The following is a 24315-nucleotide window of genomic DNA, read 5'->3' as shown; positions in this document are numbered from 1 at the left end:
TACATTGACACGCAATGCTTAAAAGAAATCATGGTGTTAACTATAGGTCTAGAAAGGCTTTAGGGAAGGAAATGTATTTTGGTGGTTCTAGTTACAGATTCTAGCTGCAAACCTAAATATCTCCAGTTAAAAAGAATTTAAAAGGACATACTAGGAGTGCCATGTGGCTCAGACTCAAGGAAATTGTTGCCAGTCAGAGGAAGACAGTATTAGGTTCAATAGGCAAATGTTCTCGTCTAGTTTAAGGCATCTTCCTATATTTCACTTTCCTGCCTTGTATAGAACTGTCTCTTTGGAGATGGGTAGATGCATGTCCCAGGCTGCTCTATTTAAAGCAGATTCCAAAATGCAGAACAGGAAAGCCTTTAACAAAATTAGGAAGGCCATTGCAATTTACATCCTAGGTTTTGAAATACAAAACCTGCTACTTCTGAACTGACTGCAGCCACCATTCTGGAACTTCCCTTAAACAGAACAACATATGTTGGTTTTTGGATCTTATGTCTTTTCTGCACTGTCCCCAGCTCTGTAAAGCCCAGTCTGATGAAAGCTTCTGTACCTGTCAAAACCTAACATAAGTTTGTGCTATTTGAATGGTCTAAGAGAAGTATCACTCACCCTTGTCTTCTTTATCTAATGGTTCTTCAAAGGAAACCGCCCTGTAGATTTCCTCCAGTAGTGCAAGAGAAATATATTGTATATTGAAAAGGTGGGGAGATACAATAACTTGTTTTATGTTAAAGGCAGCTTTCAAAGAAGGAAGTCCAATTGTGTGTGCCTTGAATAATAAGGGACATTTCTTTTTTGCTTTGTTTCTTTTGAGGGATGTTCTGCCTTAGAATCCCACAATAGCTGTCTTACTTTGATCAAGATTTTTAATTTGCCATAACTGCACATGATGACAAAACCTTTGTTGTGGTAAACAGATAAGACTATAAAGATTTCATAAAAAGAACACATGATCTTAGTCCATCCTGATCTGGTAATGCTGCAAAGAACTGTATCTTCCAGGCTCTGCCTGCCTCCCCCCCCCCTTTCCAATGGATGAAGTTACTTAAGTTTCTTTTTTTTTTCAGTTTTAAAACACAGCTATAGAACATGATGGGCCTTCCAAAGCATCTGGGCAAAAACTCCCATCATCCATTAACATTGGTCAGGGCAGCTGAAATCTTAACATTTGGAGAGCTAAAATTCCTCCAGCACCGCTGGAGCTGTTTGACTAAAGGGAACATTCTGGGCAGTCAGTACTGTAAGCCCACATCCTCTTTCATAAATTCAGAGGGGAAAGTGTAGAGAGATGAGAGACACAATTTATAGCTGCCCTCACTCCATCTGATGGCAGCCGCCGATTTCCGAGAAGCTGCCCATACAGCAATTTTGTGGTGAAATTCGTTTTTCAGTGTGAGAGAGGAATGATTAGAATGATGGCCTGGAGAGTCCCAGTCTGAAATCTCTGAACATCTATGGCGCCATGTGATTTTGGGCCAGCCACACATACTGAGCCTAATGTGCCCCAGAAAATGTTGCCATGAGGAAAGAGGCGTGAGGTAGGAGAAAATACCATATCTGGTTAACGGCCACAAATTGCTGGGCAGAAGGGTACAATAGAGATATGTACACCTTTACATATTTTAATTTCCATTGGGACAGTTTCTTTTGTAAAATACCTTGAATCTGATTTTAGCACAGGAAAGTAGGCTGTAAGAATCCAAAAAAGAAATCAAATATCAGAAGAGCCTGCAAATACCGGAAGATGCAAACCCATTAAGAGACGACAAGTAATAATTTTTAGAGGTTGATATGTTTCAAGAAACAAAAGACTGGCATTATCCTTTATTCAAATTCACTTCACCAAAAAAATTGCAAATAGATTAAAAACAAGTCTGAATTGTTAAAGTGTCTCTTTTTTTAAAGCTGGCACAAAGGAAAACATACATGTGGATTCAAAAGCAGGAGAGGTAGCTAACCTAAAGGGAAAACAAGAAATGTTTGGTAAGAAAGCTATCCAGCAATGGAACATGACTTAATTGAAGTTGAGGTAAAAACAACAATGTGGATGTAGAAAATACAAAACAGTTACATTAAGCCCCGTGCCTGAAGTGAAAACAACATACGTTATTAAAAGCATTGGAAAATATTTTTCCATATTGAATTAAGGAAACAAAAAATACACATGATTTTAAGTTAAGCCATGACAAAATTCAACTACCAATCTTCTCACTTTCAGCCAGAGATTCTACTGCACTCAAAAAATCAGAACTTTGTAATTGGAAGGAATAGTCCTTTGCTATTTGGCCATTTAATGGGCTGGGAATGTTGCATAATATTGATCCTCTGTAATTTGTTAAGCTGCAAGCCAAATGGTATGTGGGTTTCCACAGATAATGAATTAGTTCACTATCCCATTTATGTGCAAGACTAAGAACCATCAGTCAGCCAAAGATAACCTCTTGCACATGTGGTAGAATGGGATTTCTCCAGACTGACAGGGCAAATCGATAGGACATAATCTATTTTGATGCTCCCTCAGGTTCAAAAAATTATCTGCAAACTAAAACATTTAGATATTCAAATTAAAACAGCAGGCAATGGACTGGACTAGATTCTAAACCCAGACCCCCAAATATATTGCCTTCTATTTTGAAGCAATATTTTAATACAGAAAAGGAAGCAAAGAAAAATGGGCTCACCTGACGTGGCACAGTCCTACTCTGCTAGGCCACTGTGCTATGTGTACGACTGGGTCTCAAATGCACGATGAAGGAAGGAGCTGTAGAAGGCTCTATGCTGGCCTGAAGCAAGGGGGCAGGGCTTCAAGGTAACACAGCTTCTAAATGCATGTTTAGAAAATGTTTTAGTGATGGTGTCTCCTCTATTAAGAATGTTTGATTGAAATAGCTATGGAACCAAAGGTCTCAAACTGCCCCCAGAGCCAACTTGTCATCCACAGTTTTTCCACTCCCTAATCCCAACTAGAAACAAAGTAAGACTAAGAACATTTGCTGTCTGCAAGGGATTGAACAAACTCAAGTCAATAGCTAGAAGAACATGCAGTTTTGCCTTACAGCTTGCTTTGTAGAAGTACAGAAACTGTTAGGAATACACAGATCGTGTCACAATGCAGCACATGCACATGTAGGAGCACACTCACACACAACCTGAACTGTATTTTCTGAAGTGCATTTGTGATCAGTACTATTATTTTCTATTCAAGTGCTTTTCATACCTAAAAAGTGATACTCCAAACTCAGGACTCAGAAGTGAACAACCAAGTTTAGATTGAAGCAAAAGCAATTAGATTCTTAGATTCAAAAGAGAACATCTATTTAGTGGTAAAATTGTGAATATACAGTACAAAAAGGCAAGGATTTACAAACAGTCTTTTCTTTGAAAATTATCTGAAAGGACATACTACCATATTATTTGTACTCTTAGGTGGATTAGAAGACACTAATCATGAAACTATAGCCACATCCTTGCAACATTTTTAAAGGGTTATGACAACACTAATTGATAAATCTGTTAAGACCTTTTCTAAAAAAAAGCTTGGCACAGAGTGGGGCAGGAAGGAGAGGATTAAAACACCCCAACCCAAATTCCTTCACACCAATTGACTTCAAATCATTAACTTTCAGTCCAGGTCCTAGCCTGATCACAGTTAGGAAACCCCAAGCCAACACAATGATGACATTTTCCACATGGCTCTATTGACAAGCTTGAAACATTAAGAATTCACTTGTCAATACTGTCCTCTACGGACACAAGATATTCAACACATATGTCTGGCAAAGCTGTGCCTCTGCTAAGACAGTTGATCACAAAGGGGGCTTCTGGTTTCAACACCATGGACAGCACTCACCAGCCTTCATTATGTCAACTTCTACTCGCTACAAACTGGACGCCAGGACATCGAGTCAAATCTCTTTGTTCAACAAGCTAAGTACCACCCAACAAGACAATACAGTAAGTTAAGTATCACATAATTCAGATGGACTGATCCGAAGTATTATTCCTTACTTGTTCTTATATCACAGCATGGGAGAAAAACAGTCCAACTTCAAGTAGTTGAAAGGGGTACAAACAGCTGAAGACTTCAAAACAAAGACGTTAGTTGTGACCAAAGTGCATGTGCACAATTAAAAGCACTTCTGTCCCTCCCTCCATGCGCCCACTGCAGCACAACAGACAGGCTTCAGGGCTGTACTGATGAAAGGCAGGGTCCTTGTGTTTCTTCTGATGTATTTTCAGGACAACTCCCTATTCAACCCAGCTTGGTGTGGAATTTCTGGGTCCACCTCAGATCTAAATAAGAAAAGAGAAAAGAAAGACAGAAGGGGAAGTTTTCTACTAGGACTTTATGCCACTTTAACAACATAAAGAAAAAAAATTATCTCAATGTTACATAAGAGGAGAAATACAAAACTCTGTTGGCAGACTTCCTACCTGTTTCTACTATTTCTATTATCGTATTTTTTGCTCCATAATATGCACTTCCCCCCCAAATGTGGGTGGGAAAATCCATGCGTCTTATGGAGCGAAGGCAGCAATTTCGTCCCCGCTGGCCCTGTGGGGGGAAGCATCGCAAGGCTCCGGGTGAGCCTTCCAGGACCCTTGCGACGCTCCCCCCACCCTCCACGGGGCCAGCGCGGGTGAAATCGGCAGCTTCCAGGTGGGTGGAGCGTTGCAAGGGTCCTGGAAGGCTCACTCGGACCCTTGCGACGCTCCTCCCACACCTGCACAGATCCAGCGCTGGCAAAATCGCCAGTTTCTGGGAGTCTTTTGAGGCTTCCCAAGCCTCAAAAGACTCCCAGAAGCTGGCGATTTCAACCCCCCTGGCCCCGTGGGGGTGGGGGGAGCGTAGCAAGGGTCCGGGTGAGCCTTCCAGGACCCTTGCCATGCTCCCCCACCCCCGCACGGATCCAGCGACAGCGAAATCGCCAGTTTCTGGGAGTCTTTTGAGGCTTGAGAAGCCTCAAAAGACACCCAGAAGCTGGCGATTTTGACCCCCATGGCCCCGTGGGGGTGGGGTGGGGGGAGCATCGCAAGGGTCCGGGTGAGCCTTCCAGGACCCTTGCCATGCTCCCCCACCCCCGCACGGATCCAGCGACAGCGAAATTGCCAGTTTCTAGGAGTCTTTTGAGGCTTCCCAAGCCTCAAAAGACTCCCAGAAGCTGGTGATTTCACACCCCCTGGCCCTGTGGGCGGCAGGGTGAGCCTCCAAAGGGTCCTAGGGTGTGTTCCATAAGATGGACCTCTCCATAAGTCTCACCAATTTTTAGGAGAAGAAAACAGATTATTTTTTCTTGTTTTCTTCTAAAAATGTGGTGCGTCTTATGGAGAGGTGCATCTTTTGGAGCGAAAAATACGGTATATTTCATGCAAATCTCCTAAAATGGAACAAGACTGAGTGGTGGCAGACAGCTATATAAAGAATATTGACAGTGCAATTTAACCTCTCTACTAGAAACAACACTTTTAAAAGAATAAGAGAACTGAACAAAGGAAAGAATATACCAATAGTTAGCCAGAAGTCCATCATACAAATTCCAATAGCTATTTTAAGGACCCCTAAATTTATTTGAATGACACCAGTAAAATACAGAATATTTTAGAATGTATTCCAGCTACTGAACACAGCAAAATTGGAAATTTAATTGTAACTGATAGATATGCTACTCACTGGAATCCTTTTATGTATTAATGCATAGGTTTTCATATTGCAGCACTGGAGAACAAATTTATTTCACTATCAACTGGTAAATACTATAAATTAAAACTTAATGTTTTACTCCTACTTAACCTGTTGCAGCAGAATATTTCTAATTTAAAACTAAAGCCCTTCTGAAGGACCATACAAGTAAGCCATGTGCAAATGCCTCAGATGAGGCTCAAATCCAAAGCACCTACCAATACTTTGCAGATGTTTTATTGACTTTTAAACCAAGGTAATCTAAATCCAAAGCAATGCACGCTAAAATAAGACGGGACCTTGAGGGTCCAGACCTGTATCAGAAGGTGTTTTTTGCCTTTGTTTCTGTTACGTTTAATTCAATACATCATTTGAATCGGCCTGACTCTTCCTGCAAGGATTTTCAGGCTCTTCATAAACTGAAAATGGCAGAAGTGGTTGTAACGGCAGATGTGCAGATCTGCAATTCCATGACTGCCAGCCCTCGTATCCAATCACAGATCAACTTATTTAGCATGAGGAGGAACCTTCAATGATAAAACTCCAGGTAAAAAAAAGAATAGTGAAGCCTACCTCTGACTTAAGCATCTGCCCAAGGAGAACAGATCCTTTTTCTGGCTTCAGCTTGTACTTAACTTAGATTTTGAAGTAACACTGTAGGTAAAGTTAAAAACCATCCATGGAGGTAGAAAGCAAGCAGTGGCGTGGGAACAGTTTGCTGCACTGCATGTCACATCTCTACCTACCTGCCCAATGGACATATACTCTGGGTGTGCACTCAGTGTAATGAGCTTCTTCCCTTCCTTGAAAGCAAAGATGCTGACCTACAGAAGGATGGTGACCTAGAGAAAGGGCAAAGAGGCTCCTCAGGGATATAACAGTCACATCCCAACTGTAGGGTGACAGTTCTTCTGGAGTAAAGGAGTAGGTGGATCTCAGGGAAGGAGAATGGCATTCTTAAGAAGGGAGAAAGACAAACTTTGTAGTGGACAAACAGATATCCTCTTGCACCATGGATATTTCTATGAGTAGATTATGATAGTGAGCGGTTCTATTATTAAAATACAGTGGTGCCTCGCTTAACGGGCGCCCCGTTTAACGACGAATCCGCATAGCGATGCGGATTTTGCGATCACAAACGCGATCGCATTGCGATGTTCCCTATGGAAATCCCAGCTTTGCGATTTTTCCCCATAGGCCCCATTTCCCCCCAGCTGACCGGCGGGCGCTTGGGAAGGAGCGCAGGGGAGGGCTCCCCCATGCTCCTTCCCAAGCGCCCGCTGGTCAGCTGGCCGAAAAAGCCGGCGGGCGCTTGGGAAGGAGCATGGGGGGGCTCCCCTGCGCTCCTTCCCAAGCGCCTCCCGCTCAGCTGGGCAAAAATGCCGGCTAGGGCTTTGCAAGGATCCTCCCAAAGGCCCCATTTTCGCACAGCTGATCAGCGGTTCCAAAATGGCCGCCCGCAGCGTTTTCGCACTGATTCCTTGCTTACCGAGGCAGCAAAAATGGCGGCCCTATGGAGGATTACCGCTTACTGGTGAGTTCACCCCCCATAGGAACGCATTAAACGGAGTTTAATGCGTTCCTATGGGGTTTTTCTTTCCGTATAGCGATGTTTCCGGATAGTGACGTTTTTCCTGCAACGGATTAACGTCACTGTGCGGGGCACCACTGTAAAATAGTTGGATTTGGGATGTGCACACAGATTGCATGATCAATTGCCTGTCAGGTGGCTGCAGGCATCACATGGTATCAAGTTAGTAGTAAAAGAAAGCCAGCAGCTATGGTATTCAATGTCATGGAAGAAAGGGAACTGTGAGATCTTGGAAGCCACATTTAGGTTGTTAGACAGGAGGTTGAAATCCAAACCTTCTAAGGGAGCTTCCTCTACAACACACAGGGCCAGCTAGATAAGTGGAAATAAGGAGTTGCAACATATGGATAAGATGCTGATTCCACAAAGGGAGTTTCACATTTGTGAAGCACTGGTTAAAGGAGTACTTTGAAAAAAGCTGGGCCTATACAAAATGTATGCCCTCATCCTGAACCAACGTGGAACCAGATTATTAGAATTTGTAAAATTTGCAGGGCAGCTTTCATTTTAAATCCTGGGAGAAAGCATCTGGTTTGGATCAATCTATTTCCATCTATCCAGATGACTTTTGTGGGGAGGAGAAGCTGCTCTGAAAGAAAATTGTTTAAAAAATGAAGTTGAAAGGGAAAGTTGTGAGGGCAAGGTGTCTAGAATGCGGCTGCCCAAAACCCAGCTAGAATGTATACCACTGGAACAATGGCCATGGCCCAAAAAAACTGAATTTGACCTGACACATCGTACTGTATCCCTATACACATTTCCTTTTTCTATGTTATAAAATGCTATAAAAGGCAATCTTCGCTGAAAGTAAGGTAAAACCATTTCCTGAACTGGCAAGTGTCTTCTGCTAAATAACAATGCTTTACCTTTTGGTCAAGTCGCTGATAGTCACTGGATTTGGGCCTTCGTGTTACCTTGGATTTTTTCCCTTCCAGGGCAAAGGCAATAATCTTGAAAGGAAAAGGATATGCAGACAAATAAGTGTCAATAAAAGCTTGACAAAGGTTATATCTGAATTTTATACTGAATGTGCACAGCAGCTTACAACCATTTAAACTGAAAATGTACCCTGTCAAACTACAAAACATAGAAAATAGATAGAAGTGAGAAGACAGACCAAAAAACTGAAAGCCAGAGTTTGAGTCATCAATAGTTGAGAGTCTGAATGTCAACCAAAAGAAAATCTTTGCTGGAAGAAGGTCACCATGAAAGACAGAGGCTCAACCGAGTAAGGCAGGGTGGGGAAATTGTGAATATTTATTTATTTATTTATTTATTGGACTTATATACCGCCCCATAGCGCTACAAGCACTCTCCGGGCGGTTTACAATTTTAATTATAAAGGCTACACATTGCCCCCCCAGCAAGCTGGGTACTCATTTTACCGACCTCGGAAGGATGGAAGGCTGAGTCAACCTTGAGCCGGCTACCTGGGATTTGAACCCCAGGTCGTGAGCACAGTTTTAGCTGCAGTACAGCGGTTTAACCACTGCGCCACGAGGCTCTTCTGTGTTAGATTCCAATTCCAGTACGTCAAAATAAGCACAGACAATGGTCAGGGAAGAAGGACTGTGTAGTCCATGGACCTTTGTGTAAGGGAGAGTTGCTGCCCAACTCCTGCTCTACATGCAGCCACAAAAACCACTCCTCCACCCCAATGGGACTCTGATATCAACTGGCTAATACTCACACAAACTCAACTTGTCACACTTGAACTAGTATTGCACAACTGTACCTGCTGCCAAACTGTCTAACTCTGCTCTTTGTCTTGACCTGGTGAGCCTGGACGTACATCTAGATCTTCTAAACTCTTAATAGTTATAGTATAAGGGGGTATTAGGGTAGTGGCTAAGCATGGAACCTCCTATTTCAAAGACTGCCACGTCCAGAATTCACCTGGATTCTCCAGGTATCATTCTGGGCATGAAAGAGCACAAATAACACCGTCATTGCACTCCATTCAATATGTTTCACGTTTGAAGGAGGAAGAAGCTATTTGCTGGCAGTACAAGGATGCCTAGGAATCGCTTTCATCCTGCATGGGCAAGGTAGTTCTTTGATTTGCTGTCTAAATAGACCCTAATGGGCAGCTAGATTATATTTCCCATGCAGCATTGCAACTCCCCAGCAGCCACCCTCTTCAAAGCTGAAATGTGTAGAACAGAGTGAAATGACAGTAAAGCAACATTTATTTCACTTGTCATTTGTGATCTCCCACTCCCAGAATTCTACAAGGGGGATTCCAGGTGAATTCTGGAAGTGGGAATTATTAAAATAGAAAAATCTGTAACAATTGCTGCGTGCTACGCAGAGGGAGGGGAAGCTCCACTAGCTCTCAATTGTTTCTTCTATAGCAGCCTTGTACAGTACTTGCTCAGGCAAAACAGAGAAGATAAGCATAAAGGATCGAAAGGTGCCCCCCCCAAATCTCACGATGGGGTGAAAAAAAAAGTACAGTAGGTTTTTAAAAGTCAGATACTGCTTTTCTGTGTTTAATTCATATGCCCATGGAACACTTCTTAGAGGAAGCTGTTTCCATATTACAGCTGCTTATCAAGATGTTTCCAAAACACTCTTGAAATACAGGGCAGCTTCAAAAATTGGGTTGCTGTCCAGTAGCCCTTGAAACAGAGATTGCACTCTCTAAAAAATAATGTGCAGCAACACACCTACACCAACCACTTGACACTGTACTGCTCAATGACGGAAATCCATCAGGTAAATTACACAGGTTAAGCTTTTTTGAAAAACATTAAATTACTAAATCCACTTAAGTTTAACAAATCCAATTTCTAGCTAGATATTAAAAGATTTACTGTTTGTTTCTTTTTTTAAAAACCTGACCTGCTTGGCACTATAAGTGAAAACAAACTCAGTAATCTCCCAAACGGGAGGTCAAAATTTCCTCTCTCTCTCTCTGCACTAGAAGTTGCTAAAGATTCCAACTTAAATAATTTCCTACATCACCCTTGTTTTTACAGTCCTCACGTATCATACCCTATTCATTCTTCTAAAACTGCATATTCGAAATAGTCATTTGAGTCTTTAGGAGAGGTCTACAAAGCAGCTAAAGGAAATTAACCACAAGATAATTATTCTTTTGTCACAGAAAAAGCTTTTGTGTGTAAATAAAACACAGGTTGCTGTTTTCCTTGGTATTCCCCATGACTCATCTTGTATAAATATCACTTTTAAAACAAAGGCATGGCTTTATTGCATCATACTCTCTTCAAACAAATGCCTAGAAGTCATATGACTGGATATAATGATTTCCAACACACTTAGCCTTTTGGAACCAATCAGGAGGGAAATATGTTTCCGACATCAGAGAGTTAGCTTCGACTGGAAAGAGATATAATTACATTCCCTTGATCACTGTTGAAAATGACAATAAGTCATTATGGGACCTCCCTGAAAGCATGGGGTGAAGTAAAAATTCTGCAGTCTAACAAAAAAAAAAAAAAGCACCCTCATCCATCCTACAAGCTGACATTTCTGAATTTATCATCATGGACTTTGGAGAATGTCTGTATAATGAACAGGGCTGGAATGAACCTGATTCCTCAGACACACAGAGAAAAGTATGTATTCCTCCTATCCTATATTTCTATCATTCAAGAAAAAGTTAGAAAAAAAACAGTGAGCAAGCTATGTCTTGATACCAGATTTTGAAAAGCAAAACTTAGATGTACTTTTTTGAAAGGGGATATGGCACCACCTCCCTCTCCTCAAACATATTTGAGGAAATGTTTTTCACTTTTGTAATCAGTAAAAAAACAATGATGTAAGAAACGGCAAAAGTGAAAACAAGCAATAAGACCCACCTTTCGTTTGTTGTGGTAGGCAATGTATAATGCAGCAACAACAATAGCTGTAGTCACCAAGTAAGCAAAGAAGTGGCTATTTTCAGATTCGTTCTTGGGGGCTGGACCAGGAGGCAAGTTCTTCACATTGTCATTCTCAGCCTGAGAAACATCAGCAGCCCCTTTTCCTGCCTCATCCTCCATTTTCCCATCCCCATCCTCATCATCATCATCATCGAGGTTATCGCCTTTTGGAAAGGAATCATGATGCAGGTCACTTTTGTCAGTTTCCTCGGTAGCCTCAGGAACCAGAGGCTGAGAGGTTGGTTTTAGAACAGAGGCATGCACTGGAAAGGTTTCAGGAACACTTGTTGAGACCTCAGAATTCTCAGACACATCAGGTTCTGAATCATGGGAAGAAGACTTTGGAACAGATGCAACTGACTGGTGGCTTGGGGGCTTAGTTGAGGTGCTCTGAGATGGCCTTGGTGAGTGTGATTTTAGAACAGAAGGATTTGAGCTATTTTGTGAATTATTGTGAGAGTTCAGAGGAATAGTTTTCAGGTGTGGTTCAGAAAAATTTTGAGCAGACTGAATGGTTGAGGACTTGGTTGTCATGTCTGAAGTTTCTGAAGATGGAAGTTCCCCAGACTTGGTGTGGGGGTTCACTTTGGCAGTTTGAACAGGTTCATGAGCAGATGCGATTTGAGATGAAAGAGGAGATACATCTGAAACAAAGACATTTAGAATTATTGATGTTAAAAAACTACAGTTGTACTGCCAGGCATTTTCAGACTGGATATTGATATACAGTAATTTATGGTTAAGCAATGCCACCTTGTGCTGGACCTCATCTTTCCAACTCTACAAAGATGCGCCTGTGCAACCATTTTCTAATATGTATCTGTTGGGAAGTTTTTAATGATACAGAGAAACAGAACATAAAGCTTAACTCAACGTTGTGAATATAATGAACATTATGTTTCTAGGCTGCATGACGCCTATTATTCACATTGCCTAACTATATACAATAGTTGTACAACACCATTTAAAATTTATTTACTTATAAGTATTTGTAAGTTATTTTTCTGCCCATCAAGGTCCCCAAAATAATAGAATCACAACATTAAAAAAACAACAACAGAAGGTATGCTGTTTCCATAGGGTTTGTGTAACTTTCCACAGGTAATTGCAGCTAACTGTCAAGGCAGAAGACCATGTCTTTATTGGGTACAGTGACCCAGCACCTCATCAATTAGTTAGCATTAGCCAGGGCAAACATGCATACCTTATAACAACAACCAGCCAAACATACAAGAATGAGGATGATCATGTTAACTCTCTTTTGTCTCCACATTGTCGCCAGCCTTTTCATACTGAGGCAAAAAAACCAATTCAGTTTTGTGATATCTTAAGGATTACGTTTTATTTATATTGAGCACAACCTTCATGGGCTGCTGGCCGTTTCAGTAAGATGAAAATAAACTGTAGCTTTAAAAAAAAAACCCTATGCCAGCCAGAACAGGCCAACTGCTAATGGTATCACAAGTCCACTATTTTTGAGACAAATGTGAGAAAAAAATCATGTAACGTCTACCGCTGGTGAAGCTATAATAAAATATCTCATGCTTGACCCGTTCCATAAGGGGGGGGGGGCACCCGCGCTCGTCCTAGCGCGAAAGGGGGCGCCTCTCCTCCCGCTCCCACCTTCCCCGAAAGACCGACCGCGGGCGAGCGGGCAGCGACCGGCTCAGAGGCCCGGCCCTCCTTGGCCCATTCAGGGAAGGAAGACGCCTACCGGTTTTGTTTGTGGCCGAAACCCCGAACGAGGCCAGCTCGAAGAAGAAAAGGAAACAGAACGCAGCCGCCGCCGCCGCCGCCATACCGGCTCGAGAAGCCCTTCCGCTTCCTGAAAGCTTGACGACAAGAACCGGACGTACGTTGTGACGTCGCAGAAACATCCGGCCGTAGGTCAACGCCCCCAAGCGATCTTCTCTCGCGAGATCAGGAACTATTAACGTCTCTCCAAGGGAATGGAACAGGGCATCCAATGAGAAAAGAGAGGATGACAAAGGGCGGGTCTAACTGGCGGGTGGGCGGGTCAAGAATGGAGGACTGGAGGGGAGAGATGGTAGAGCCAAAAAAGTGAAGAGTTACCCTGAGCAATGAAGAGGAGTTTTAGAATCGTGTGACTTAAGAATGGCGTCGCTCTAGAGCTGACATCTCGATAGTGTAAAAGAAATGGGCCACGTATGGCCCTTCGGGTGTTGGACTACAGTTCCCATCAGCCCGCACGATGAGTTATGCTGGCCGCGGGTGACCTACTGTTCTTGCGCCAGCAGCCCGTAAGGGATTTCGAGGGTGGGGGAGAGACGTTTGGTCGCCAATATGCATTTGGGAGCCCAGAGCTCACAGCCTGATCCCATTGCCTGTGCTAACTGCGGCATCTGGGAGCTGTAGTCCGACCCCCTTCAACCACTGGGTGGGCCAGACGCCCCCTATTTCTCTTGTAGTAGAAAAAAATCGGTTCCAGCTGAGGGACGATGATGCCCGTCAAGGAGACTGAAACCTTTTCCCGAGGGAGCATTGCTCCAGGAAAAGCCTGCAGTCCACGACTGGCTGGACCAATATTTTTATTTCTGTCGAGAGGATACAAAGCGTGACCCAATACTTTGATCAGTCGTTTTTCCAGCCCCCCCCCCCTTCTTGGGAGAGTAATTCCTTTTTGTTCCTCAGTATATCTTGGACACAGAACATCCAAAAAACTAAGATCATGGCCACTGGCCCCATCACCTCCTGCCAAACAGAAGGGAAAGATATGGAGGCAGTGACAGATTTTACCTTCTTGGGATCCATAATAAATGCAGATGGAGACAGCAGCCCAGCAGCCACGAAATTAAAAGATGCCTGCTTCTTGGGAGGAAAGCGATAACAAACCTTGATAGCATCTTAAAAAGCAGAGACATCACCTTGCCGACAAAGGTCCGTATCGTCAAAGCTATGGTTATTCCAGTAGCGATGTATGGAAGTGAGAGTTGGACCATAAAGAAAGGTGAAGAATTGATGCCTTTGAATTGTGGTGCTGGGGGAAACTCTTGAGAGTCCCCTGGACTGCAAGGAGAACAAACCTATCCATTCTAAAAGAAATCAACCCTGAGTGCTCACTGGAGGGACAGATCCTGAAGTTGTGGCTTCAGTACTTTGGCCATCACGAGAAGAGAAGGCTCCCTGGAAAAGACCCTGATGTTGGGAAAGTGTGAAGGCAAGAGGAGAAGGGGACGACAGAGGATGAGATGGTTGGAGATTGTCATCGGAGCTACCAACATGACTTTGACCCAACTCCGGGAGTCAGTGGAAGACAGGAGGGCCTGGCATGCTCTGGTCCATGGAGTCACAAAGAGTCAGACACGACTTTAACGACTAAACAACAACAATGTTTTGAAGCGAGTATTTCATACTGCATAGCTGGCTGGATAGTTCTGTGGTTTAAGTGTCTGGCTACAGATCCAGAAGTTCCTGCCTTGAGCAGGGAGTTGGGCTCGATGGCCTTACAGGCCCCTTTGAATTCAGTTGCGCTGTAATTTCAAGTTGGCAGTTCGATTCTCCCCTGTGCCTTCTGGAAAAAGAGCCAGCCTGTGTGGCTTTGGGCAAGCTGCACAGTCCCAGGGCGTCCCCAGAAGAAGAGAAGGGCAAACCGCATCAATGTTTTCTCTAACTAGAAAACTCTGGAAAGGGTCGTTCTAAGTCAGAATTGACAGCATGCAATTGTTATTTTATTTTATTTGATGTTTATACCACCCATCTGGCTGCCAAGGCTGCTCTGGGCAGTTCACAACTCGAAAATAAATTTAAAAAAATATAAAAACAATAAACATAATAATCAAAAATCAAAATTAAATATCAAATAAACATAAACAGGCAATTACTAAATTATTACTATTTAGTACTACAGAGCTTCATCGGGAGTATTCATTTATGTGTCAAAGTTGAAAACTTTTAATTAGTTTTTTAGACGATCTTTTAAAATGCAGCAAACAAACAAACAAAAAAACCCAGAAGCAAAGTTGCAGTTTACAGATTTCTTTTGTAATGGAATGATCTTCAAATACATGGTTTTAGAGTTAAGCACAAAGACAAATAACCGTATGCTCCTCTCCCCCCCAATAAATCAAACCAGCTGTGCTCAATTGAGAGTGAACGATTTCCTGTCTGGTCACATCCTGGGCCTTTTATTATTTTTCTCCTGTGAGAGGAGAATCCAGTTGTGTGTGAGTAGAGTGTGGAATGAATTACAGATTTTAAAAAATTCAAAAATAAATTCATAGTTTAATGTCAATAAGCAATGTTAGTAAAAGGTCAATATAGCATGGAACTCACTGTATTTTTTATATTATTGATACACTATTTAAATTGTTAGTTCACAAAAATAGTAGGATGTACAGATCTGGTCAATTATTTTCCTCAGTCTGGCCCATTCTTATTAGTTAGACAACAAATCTCACTGTGCAACAATACAAGATGTTTGAAACAAATTCTGGTGTTGGCAGCTGTGCAGTGTAGGACACAATCTACAAGAAATGCATGGGCTAAAAACATTTGCTTTATGTAAAACCAAAAATTATTTATTCAGTTCCATACACATGTCTTAAAGATAATACTGTACAAACCACAGGAGGAAGAATAATCAAATAAATAAATAAATTCCTGTCAGAGGCAACATCACAAATATGTGGGGCAATCTCCCATAGAATATGTTGAGGGGCATAGAGCATATTGACATAGGTGTGAAGTCGGCATTTATTCTCCACACTCTCAAAGGACTGTGCCAATGCAATAACCCCATTTTCTGAAATTCACTTTGAGTCTGCCAACTCTGACCCATGCACCATTCAAGGTAAATACAGTTATTTAACCATTTAATTCTTAAAGGGTTGAATAACTAGGCTGAAATCCTGTTGCCTAATTATGCAAGCAGAAGGCAAGCAATTCACTTTGAGTAATTTACGAGTTTCCACTGGGAGTTGTGCACATACATCAAGCCAAGAAGTATATGCATCCTTAAGAATCCCAGAAACAACTCATTAAAAATCAGCTACAACTGAATAATTGTTACCTTCCATGTGCATAACTAAGCAACAAAATTTCAGCCATGGAATTTTTTTTTTAAAATACTCTCTTGTTTTTTGGAGGCAATCAAACATCTAATTTAATTTTGCCTGGGCAGAGAATACAAGTGAAACTGAAAAGCAGAGAAAAGTCAAGTTTAAAGAATGAAGCCTAACTAGCTTCTAATATGAAGTTCTAATGTTTAATTCTTCAAGGGTTATATACAGACTGTGTTTTGGGGTAATCATGATCTATTCTCAATCATCCCAGAGTGCAGGACATACAATAATGGACTCAAGCTCCAGGAAGCCAGATTTTGGTTGAAGATCAGAAAAAACATCTTAACTGTTAAGAGTGCTATGAGAATGGAAGCAGTTACCACAAGATGTGCTGAGTGTGCCAGTCCTGGAGGTATTCAAGAAAAAGTGGGAGAACTATCTATCAGATCTGCTTTGATTTAGATTCCTGCACTGAGTAGGGGTTGGACTCAATGGCCTTATAGGCCCCTCCCAACTCAATTATTCTATGATTCTGTGGTAAGGAGGAATCCACCCTGGTTTTCAAGGAAAATCATGAGTAATTTAGACTTTAGGTGGCACATCCAAATGAGGTTTTGTTGTGCACTTGCCCTACCATATTCAGAGAGACATATTATTCTTAAAATAAGATGTATTTTTTTAGGTTGTCATTTCCTGTCATGTCACAAGTTTTAAAATAAATATATAAATAACATTCCAGGGGAAAACACAGTTGCTCTGCCTTGGTACAAGGCTGCCCGGAAAAGGGCAATACACCTAATACTTGCTTTTAATTATTCAATTGGATTTTAATTAGCGTTGTTTTTTAATGATTAACTTATTTAAGTTTTTAATTATATTCCTTATAATATTGTGAGTTGCCTTGGATCCCCTTATCATGAGAAAGGCAGCCTAGAAATAAAATAAACTATCATACCACAGTTAGGGATGTGGTTGGGCATGGTACATGCGCATGCACACAAGGAAGATCCACTATGTTTTATGGAAGAAACACAGTGTTGCATTTCAAAGCATCCAACAACTCCGTTCAGTCATTCCTTTAACATTTTTTCCTGCCAACTTGCTGATTACCGTCTACATCAGTAGTTCCCAAGCTTTGACCTTCCGGATGTTGTTGGATCACAGCCTCCAGAATCATTCATCTTGGGCCACGCTGAGTGGGATATCTGAGAGGTAAAGTCCCTAACATCTTAGAGGACCAAAATTTGAGAGCTCCAGATTTACAAAGCCTCTTGACTCAACTAGTTAACAGCAGAATAGCACCACCTTGTGGGTTGCATCCTATTTCCTAAGGAATATGTATAGTATGCAAGATGCGTAGAAAATGAAGTTCATATGATGTACTTCATGAGTTTGTGTGGTGTGGTGGAAAAAGACTTGGGAGACCTGGGTTCACATCCCAGCTCAGTCGTGCCAACTCTCATCTCCTATACCTTGAATGGTGGGGGTGAAGGTGAATAAAAGTCCTCATCTCATATACCTTAAAAATCCTGTTTTGAGTCACCGTAATCCAGCAAAGACTGGACAGCTCATAATACACAGCTCATACTGTAACACACACATACAGAACAGTTTACTCTTATTAACTACAGCATACCCCACCACCCTCCCCAGCTGCCAGGGGGTTGGCTGGACCATCACCTTCAGATCAGGGGCTGCTGCACTGGGAACAACAGGGGCTTTGGTAAGTCTGAGGCAATTGCCTGGCAACAAATATCGTTCGTTCATTTAGTCGTTTAGTCGTGTCCGACTCTTCGTGACCCCATGGACCAGTGCACGCCAGCACAGTATTTGTTGAATATTTATTGACTGAATATTTATTTATGTATTGGCATATTTGTTTGTGTTTATTGAAACAAATCGGTGTATAACCAAAACTGTGCTGCTCAAACCCATGCAATTCAAGGGAGAAGTGCAATAATAATATACAATCAGACTATCATATTAACAGTCTTGCCTAAGAAGAGAGTGACAAATTCAGATTGCATGAGTTTTAAAAATAAATGTTCAGCCTAGGAATGTATGATCAGAGAAAGAACCAAGTTCAAAAATCCTTGCACACAGTAATTCACTTCTGGTCTCCCTCCTCTCACCCTGTATTCCTTTTCTGGAAATGTATTAGTAGTAGTGGCAGAAGCTTTTACTGTTATTTAAGAAGTGACAATTAGAATGTCTGCCAATCTATTACAAATCACTTGGGCGTCTACCAGCAGATTTATAGGTAAAAGCAAAATCAAAAAAGGAAAAAAAAAAAAGACAAATGCCTCTGATGAAGTGGACTTGTCCACAAAAGCTCACATTTAAAAAAATATAAAAGTTAGTCTTTAAGAGGCCATCACATTTTTTGTCTTTTTAAAACCTTTTATTTCTGTTTTGCTTTTACTTATAATGCTTGCACATACTAACACAGCTACCCTTTCTACAACTACCAGCGTATTATGCTCTATATTTTTCCATCTGTAATTTTTTGATGCACATACCCTTGATTATTTCCAAAAATAGTTCCAAAGCATAGTTTTTGTTAACCATAATTTCAAACACAAACTATACATGTTTTACTAGTTCTACACCCCAAGTGAATTTCCATTGTTGAGGGGGGGTTTGAAACCAGGTCCCCTGAATCCTAGTCTGCCACTCTGTCCACTATATAACACTGAGTATAATGGCTTGGAATACAGGTTAATGAAACCTTTGATCCTGCTTCTGTTTTTGGATTAGAACTCAAATTCTTGTCCATTGGCCCTGCTGAATAGCCATATGCCCATTTTACTTGCCTAATACTGGAGGGGATCTGGGCTGCCTGGACTCTGCCACATACTCTTGCACCATGACCTCTGTGGAATCCTGTTCTATTGCCTGTGTGCCTACAACCTCATGATCCTTGAGAAAGCATGGTTGTGACTCCAGAGCATGGTTGTGCGAGCGAATAAGGGGGATGACTTGCCCCAGGCTTGCATCATGACTGCAGAGAACATCTGTGGTCTCCTGGAAGGGCTTGAGGACCTGCTCCATCTGGGATAGGGCAAGCCAGTCTGTGGGACTGATGCCCACCTCTCTTCCTCCAGACAGAATGGGCATGGAGAACACTATGTCTTCCAAACCGGTCTTCTGCTCCACCAGACATGAGATCCTCATGTAGATACAGTTCCAGCAGGTTTGCAGGTTGTTGTGGGTTATTCGGGCTCTTTGGCCGTGTTCTGAAGGTTGTTCTTCCTAACGTTTCACCAGTCTCTGTGGCTGGCATCTTCAGAGGACAGCAACCTGTGCTCTGGTGCAGTTGGCTTTGGGAGGTCCTCATGCCCCAACTCTTCCTGCCTCTCATGCAGCTGGCAAGACAGCTTTCAAGCTGCGAGGGAAATGGCTCACCAGGTGGCAGCAGTTCTCTAAGAGTGCCCACGTCTCCCAGGTGCCTGTGTCCCACTCAGGCTCGGTTTTGCTCTCCCAGCCAGTGGCATCATGCACAACACGATGAAACTTGTGTGCCATGCACACAATGCCCTCAAAGCCTGCCACATTCAATGCTGCCAACATGTTTCTACCAGCATCCGTCATCATGTGATTACGGATGACATCACCCTCTGGTGCCCACGCACGCAGTAATTCATCTGCAATGTTTCTCTCCAACACTGTAGCCTCCATGTTCTGCGCCTGCAGCAGAATGGCCCTGTCGCCTGGTGGCAGAACAAGTGCCTTCCCAGATGCCCTGTTGCCAATGTTCTGCCACTTTTAGGGTCCTCCAGTTGCCCATAGGGTGCTCCACATGTTGGTTGTGAAGTGGACCTTATAGCAGTGTGTCTGTGGACCACTGTCATGGACCCCTTCTTGCACAGATTAAAAGATGGAGGGCAGGACTCTCTGACTGATGGTTCTCTGGGGGCAAGAAAAAGAAAACCTCAAAAGACTGTGGTTTCCATGGTCAACAATTGAAGCCCTAGCAGAGCACTCATCTCAGTGACAAGACGTGTGCCCACCTCCTGTACCTTGTCCCTAGACCTTCTGCTGACGGTTGGTGCAATCTCAATAGAAACAACATCCTGCCTCAAAAGGCCACCCGCAGCAACCTCCATGGCTGTTCTTTTCACAGGTGGTGACTCCTTCTCCCTTTTCACTTCTCCCCTTGGTGTTGGCCTCTTCCTCTCCCCAGACAGTGACAAGGAGATAGGAGCCTTGGTTGGTGCCTCTGCAGATGTTGGCGGAGGACGGTAGAAGACAGATGTCGGGCTGGAGCCCCTGCGGACCACGGTACGGCAGACCTTGCAGAAGGCCATGCATGGGTCATCATTAACAGTGGCTGCAAGGGAACTGCTTATAAAGCCTCTTAATTAGCAACTACCCCAGAGCCCTTTGAGCTGCGCATTCTGACTTGCCAATTCAGGAGTCTCTAGGTCCCTCCTAGAGCTTCTCATTAACAGGAACAGGCTACAGATGGCAAGAGGGGGCAAAAATGGGCAGACTAATCGATGTAACGAAAATTACTAGAGATTTGTTAATTCAGGTTGGTTGGGGGTTGTCATGTTTGATGAATAGGAATCGACAAATTAGCAATTTTCAATGAATTTTCCAATACGTTTTTTAATTTGTGCCATGTCTACACAGAACTCTTGGTTGTTTTTGCTACAGCAGACTGACTTACACAATTTCTAATTTAAGCGTCCCACAGTTGGAATGACTCTTCTTGCAAACCACAACAAGCAAACATTCCCAATTCTGGTACACTGCACAGTCTCAAATCATATCTGGTCATTTGACACATCATGCCAAACCTCAGGAACTGAAATTGAGACAGGCCGCCCATTAGTTCATGTAATCCAGGATTGCCAGCCATTTGGAACAGCCCTCCAGGGTTTCAGACTGGAGGATTTCCAGATCTCTCTGAAAATGCTGCAGACAGAACTTCTGATGTTCTACATGCTTTATCAACTAAGGCACCTTTCTGCTTCCTTTACCATGGTTTGAACATGATGTGTGAGCTGATCTCCAGGTGAGGACCTATCATCTTTCATGCTGTGATTGTGAGGCTGGTGGTACCTTGGCAATATTCACTTTCAGTGCGTGGACAAACGTTGATGGACTGCAACACTCAATCAATCAATCAATCAATCAATCAATCAATCAATCAATCAACACCCATCCATCCCTTGCCAGCTTAGCCAAAGGTGAGGAATCCTGAGGAGCTTTGTCCACCACTAGAAATAAACCACTGGAATTCTTCCTGTACTTTGAGAGGAGCTGTTATGAGACTTAAAAGAGAAAAAAATGATATAGTCATATACAGTGGGGTCTCTACTTAAGAACTTAATCCGTATTGGAAGGTGGTTCTCAAGTGGAAAAGTTCTTATGTAGAATCTGCATTTCCCATAGGAATGCATTGAAAACCATTTAATCCGTATCTGCTCTTTTCCGTCCATAGAAACTAATGGGAAGCTGCTATTCCGCCTTCTACCACTAGAGGGGGATTTTTTCTTTTTTTCCCCTTAGGTCAGGGAACAGTGTTAAAAGCACTTCTGATGAAGCTAATTTTGAAGCAATGGACTGAAAACCAATTAATCCGTTCTGGCTGTTTTTTTTATGTAGAGGTGCGTTCGTACATTGAAGCTGGTTAATACGTGCTCTACCACTAGGGGGAGAACTTTTTTTTTAACCTAAGATGACCTAAGGTTAAAAAAAGAGCAGGAAAGTTTTTTTTTTCCTGTTCTTATCTGGATTTTTGTTCTCAAGTAGAAGCAAAATTTAGCAAATGGAGCTGTTCTTAAGTGGAATTGTTCTTAAGTAGGGACGTTCTTAAGTAGAGACCCCACTGTAACATGAACTTAGATTTCATTTACTACTTTAAGCCTTGAGCAGTGAGTTAATGAAATAGCTGATATATTCTGTTGAATCTTGGAGATTCACATTATTTTTAGGCCTGCTTCAGTAAAACGAGCAGTGGGGTAACTGGACACTTTGGCAAAACAGAAAAATCTGCTCAGAACAGTAAGTGTGGATGGGAGCATAAGCAGGCTGCTTAACAGCCCTATCTTTCATTGGGTCAGACATTTTAATATATTTCCCAGGAGTGACTCTCAAAGCTGTAATTCTATGGCCATTAATGTTGCACATGTCTTTTCAAACTAGCCCTTTCTTTAGAATCAGCAGGTTTATTTTGTGTGTGCAAGGAAGGGTGCTTTTCATCTGGAATTAAAACGTAGGGTAGAATTAGCATTTTCTGTCATTTTATTTGCAGCTGAGTGCTCCTAACGAATTCATCCATGTAAAGATGAGAAGCTCAGAACAATCCTTTCCTGCAGTCACTGCTGAATAAGCTCCCACAGATGGGGAATTGAGGCAGAACAGGTGAGTCGTAGTGCTGGAAAGAAATTGGCTTGCCAGAGGACGTTAATTTGGTGTTGCTGTTTCAATTTGTTCAGCTCCAGCACATGATGATATAGCTATAAAGTAGGGCATGGGAGATGACTCACCTATGTGTTTATGCTGAACTATTGGAATAAGTTACCCCTGCTTCCACCCCAGACAAATCCACTGTGTACAAGAAAGATATGTCTTAAAGTAGAAACGCTTGCTGTTTTTAAAAAGTGTTTTAAGTGACTGCAATTCTATGCTACGTGCTTCACTTGAGCATAAATGTGTACCTACCCTACAGAGCTAGAGTAGTCTGATGCCAGTTTAACTGTCATGTCCCCATCCTGTGGCATCCTGAGATTTTTGGTTTTTGGGGTAGTTGTTATAATTTTCTTCTGTGGTTCAGGGAGTGCACTTGAGCTATCTTGAAGAGAATGCTAAGTATCTCACCAAACCAAAGCAAAACAAAACAGGAGTCATTGCTTAAAATGGTCTCAAACTGCTGTGATTCTATAGTTTATATATGCTCTAATAATTCTTACTGAACAAGTGTGCTTTTTCTGAATAAATAGGTATAGGTTGGTACTGCATGACTGATACCATATATGGAACAGCATTCTAGGCATTGTTATATGTTGTCAAGTTGGAATCAACTTACAGCAACCCAGTAGAGTTTTGAGGGTAAGTGAGATATTTAAGGAGTGGTTCTACTCATTCTAAATCCTCACCCTATGAATTTCTATGGCTGAGGTTTCCTGAGTCCTAGTCTGTCCCTCTAGCCACTACGCCAATGTGTACAACAAAGCACCGAGTCTTATCTATATTCAGTGCCAAAGCAACCATGAGGTATTTGCTGGGATGCGTTGGCAGCAAGGTGCTGGGGAAGAGAGATAATTGCCACAGAGGATTGCACCCCCTAAGCTATCCTGTTGCCTTCAGGTGAAGTGCAGGGCACTGTCCTTCCATCAGCATTGAAAAGTAATTCATCTGTTGGCCAGCTCTTGTTGCTGTTTATGCTAAACTACCAGAGTAAGTGCTGGAATGAAAGAAGGCATCTTCTTGTTGTCTCAGACAACAGACCGAACCAGCCATGCCTGTATAGAATTGCAGAGGAACAAGCAAATGTTTTTATCTCTGCTGCCCTGCTCAGGATCTCCAGTGTCTAGCAGGGATGTAACAGACAAAACCTTCATTTTTAAATTTGGGGGATTTTTTTGAAAATGCCACTTTTGATGTTCCACCAGAAAACATCCACAGGAAAACATTTCAGAAATTCCCAGCACATCTCTGGCTTTGTTACTTTTCAGTTTCCCTTGACTTGGGTATTATGAATAGGAATTTTAAATATATAGGTTTGTATGTACAAGTTGTTAGGATTACTGTAGATTTTTAAGGCTTGTGCAACTGTTACAAACCTACAGAACTGGCAGATATCTTTTGATTTGTATTCCTGCACTGAGCAGGAGGTGGGACTTGATGGCCTTAGAAGCCCCTTCCAGCTCCATGATTCTATGATTCTAGGAACTGAGGAGACTGGCTTTTCAGAGCAGGAATCCACAGGCTATGATGTACTATTTCAGTAAACGGCCATGAAAACTGGAAAAACAAACAATCCATGGACAAATATTGCTTTTCCAATAAACAGTACTGTATCTGGAAAGCAAGTGCAATAAATAAAATTCACAAGTCCCTTTCTCCCAGGGCATCCCTTATAAAAGATAAAAAACAAACATAAAGCATGATTGCTAG

General features: G+C 42.2%; 1 protein-coding gene and 1 long non-coding RNA gene across 3 annotated transcripts in view; one reads left to right on the top strand and one right to left on the bottom strand.

Moving 5' to 3' along the window:
* Nucleotides 1-24315, top strand: part of LOC144584198 (uncharacterized) — a 465271-nt gene that overhangs the window by 112255 nt on the left and 328701 nt on the right. The gene's annotated exons all lie outside the window — the stretch shown is intronic.
* TGOLN2 (trans-golgi network protein 2) lies at nucleotides 1804-13052 on the bottom strand. 2 transcript variants are annotated; one of them, XR_013538298.1, is made up of 5 exons: nucleotides 12882-13047; nucleotides 11105-11811; nucleotides 8147-8230; nucleotides 2691-4302; nucleotides 1804-1967 (listed from the first exon to the last, which is right to left on the bottom strand). XR_013538298.1 is itself a non-coding variant. In XM_020803560.3 (4 exons), exons 1-4 carry the CDS (start codon nucleotides 13042-13044, stop codon nucleotides 4297-4299), a joined length of 960 nt encoding a protein of 319 aa, XP_020659219.3. In that variant the 5' UTR covers nucleotides 13045-13052; the 3' UTR covers nucleotides 1804-4296. The 2 variants fall into 2 exon arrangements, 1 of the variants encoding a protein (XP_020659219.3); XM_020803560.3 differs by having other exon boundaries at nucleotides 1804-4302; nucleotides 12882-13052.

Source organism: Pogona vitticeps, chromosome 8, assembly GCF_051106095.1.
Source record: "Pogona vitticeps strain Pit_001003342236 chromosome 8, PviZW2.1, whole genome shotgun sequence".
NCBI lineage: Eukaryota > Metazoa > Chordata > Lepidosauria > Squamata > Agamidae > Pogona > Pogona vitticeps.
Note: the sequence above shows the minus strand (reverse complement) of the source record. Positions and strands in the feature narration are given on the sequence as shown.

Coding starts and splice junctions, on each gene's coding strand:
- TGOLN2 (XM_020803560.3), bottom strand. CDS start 13,044: ATGTTTCTGCGACGTCACAACGTACGTCCGGTTCTTGTCGTCAAGCTT. Junction 11,812..12,881: donor TTCGGCCACAAACAAAACCG/GTAGGCGTCTTC, acceptor TCTTTGTTTCAG/ATGTATCTCCTCTTTCATCT. Junction 8,231..11,104: donor CCTACCACAACAAACGAAAG/GTGGGTCTTATT, acceptor TTTCCTTTCAAG/ATTATTGCCTTTGCCCTGGA.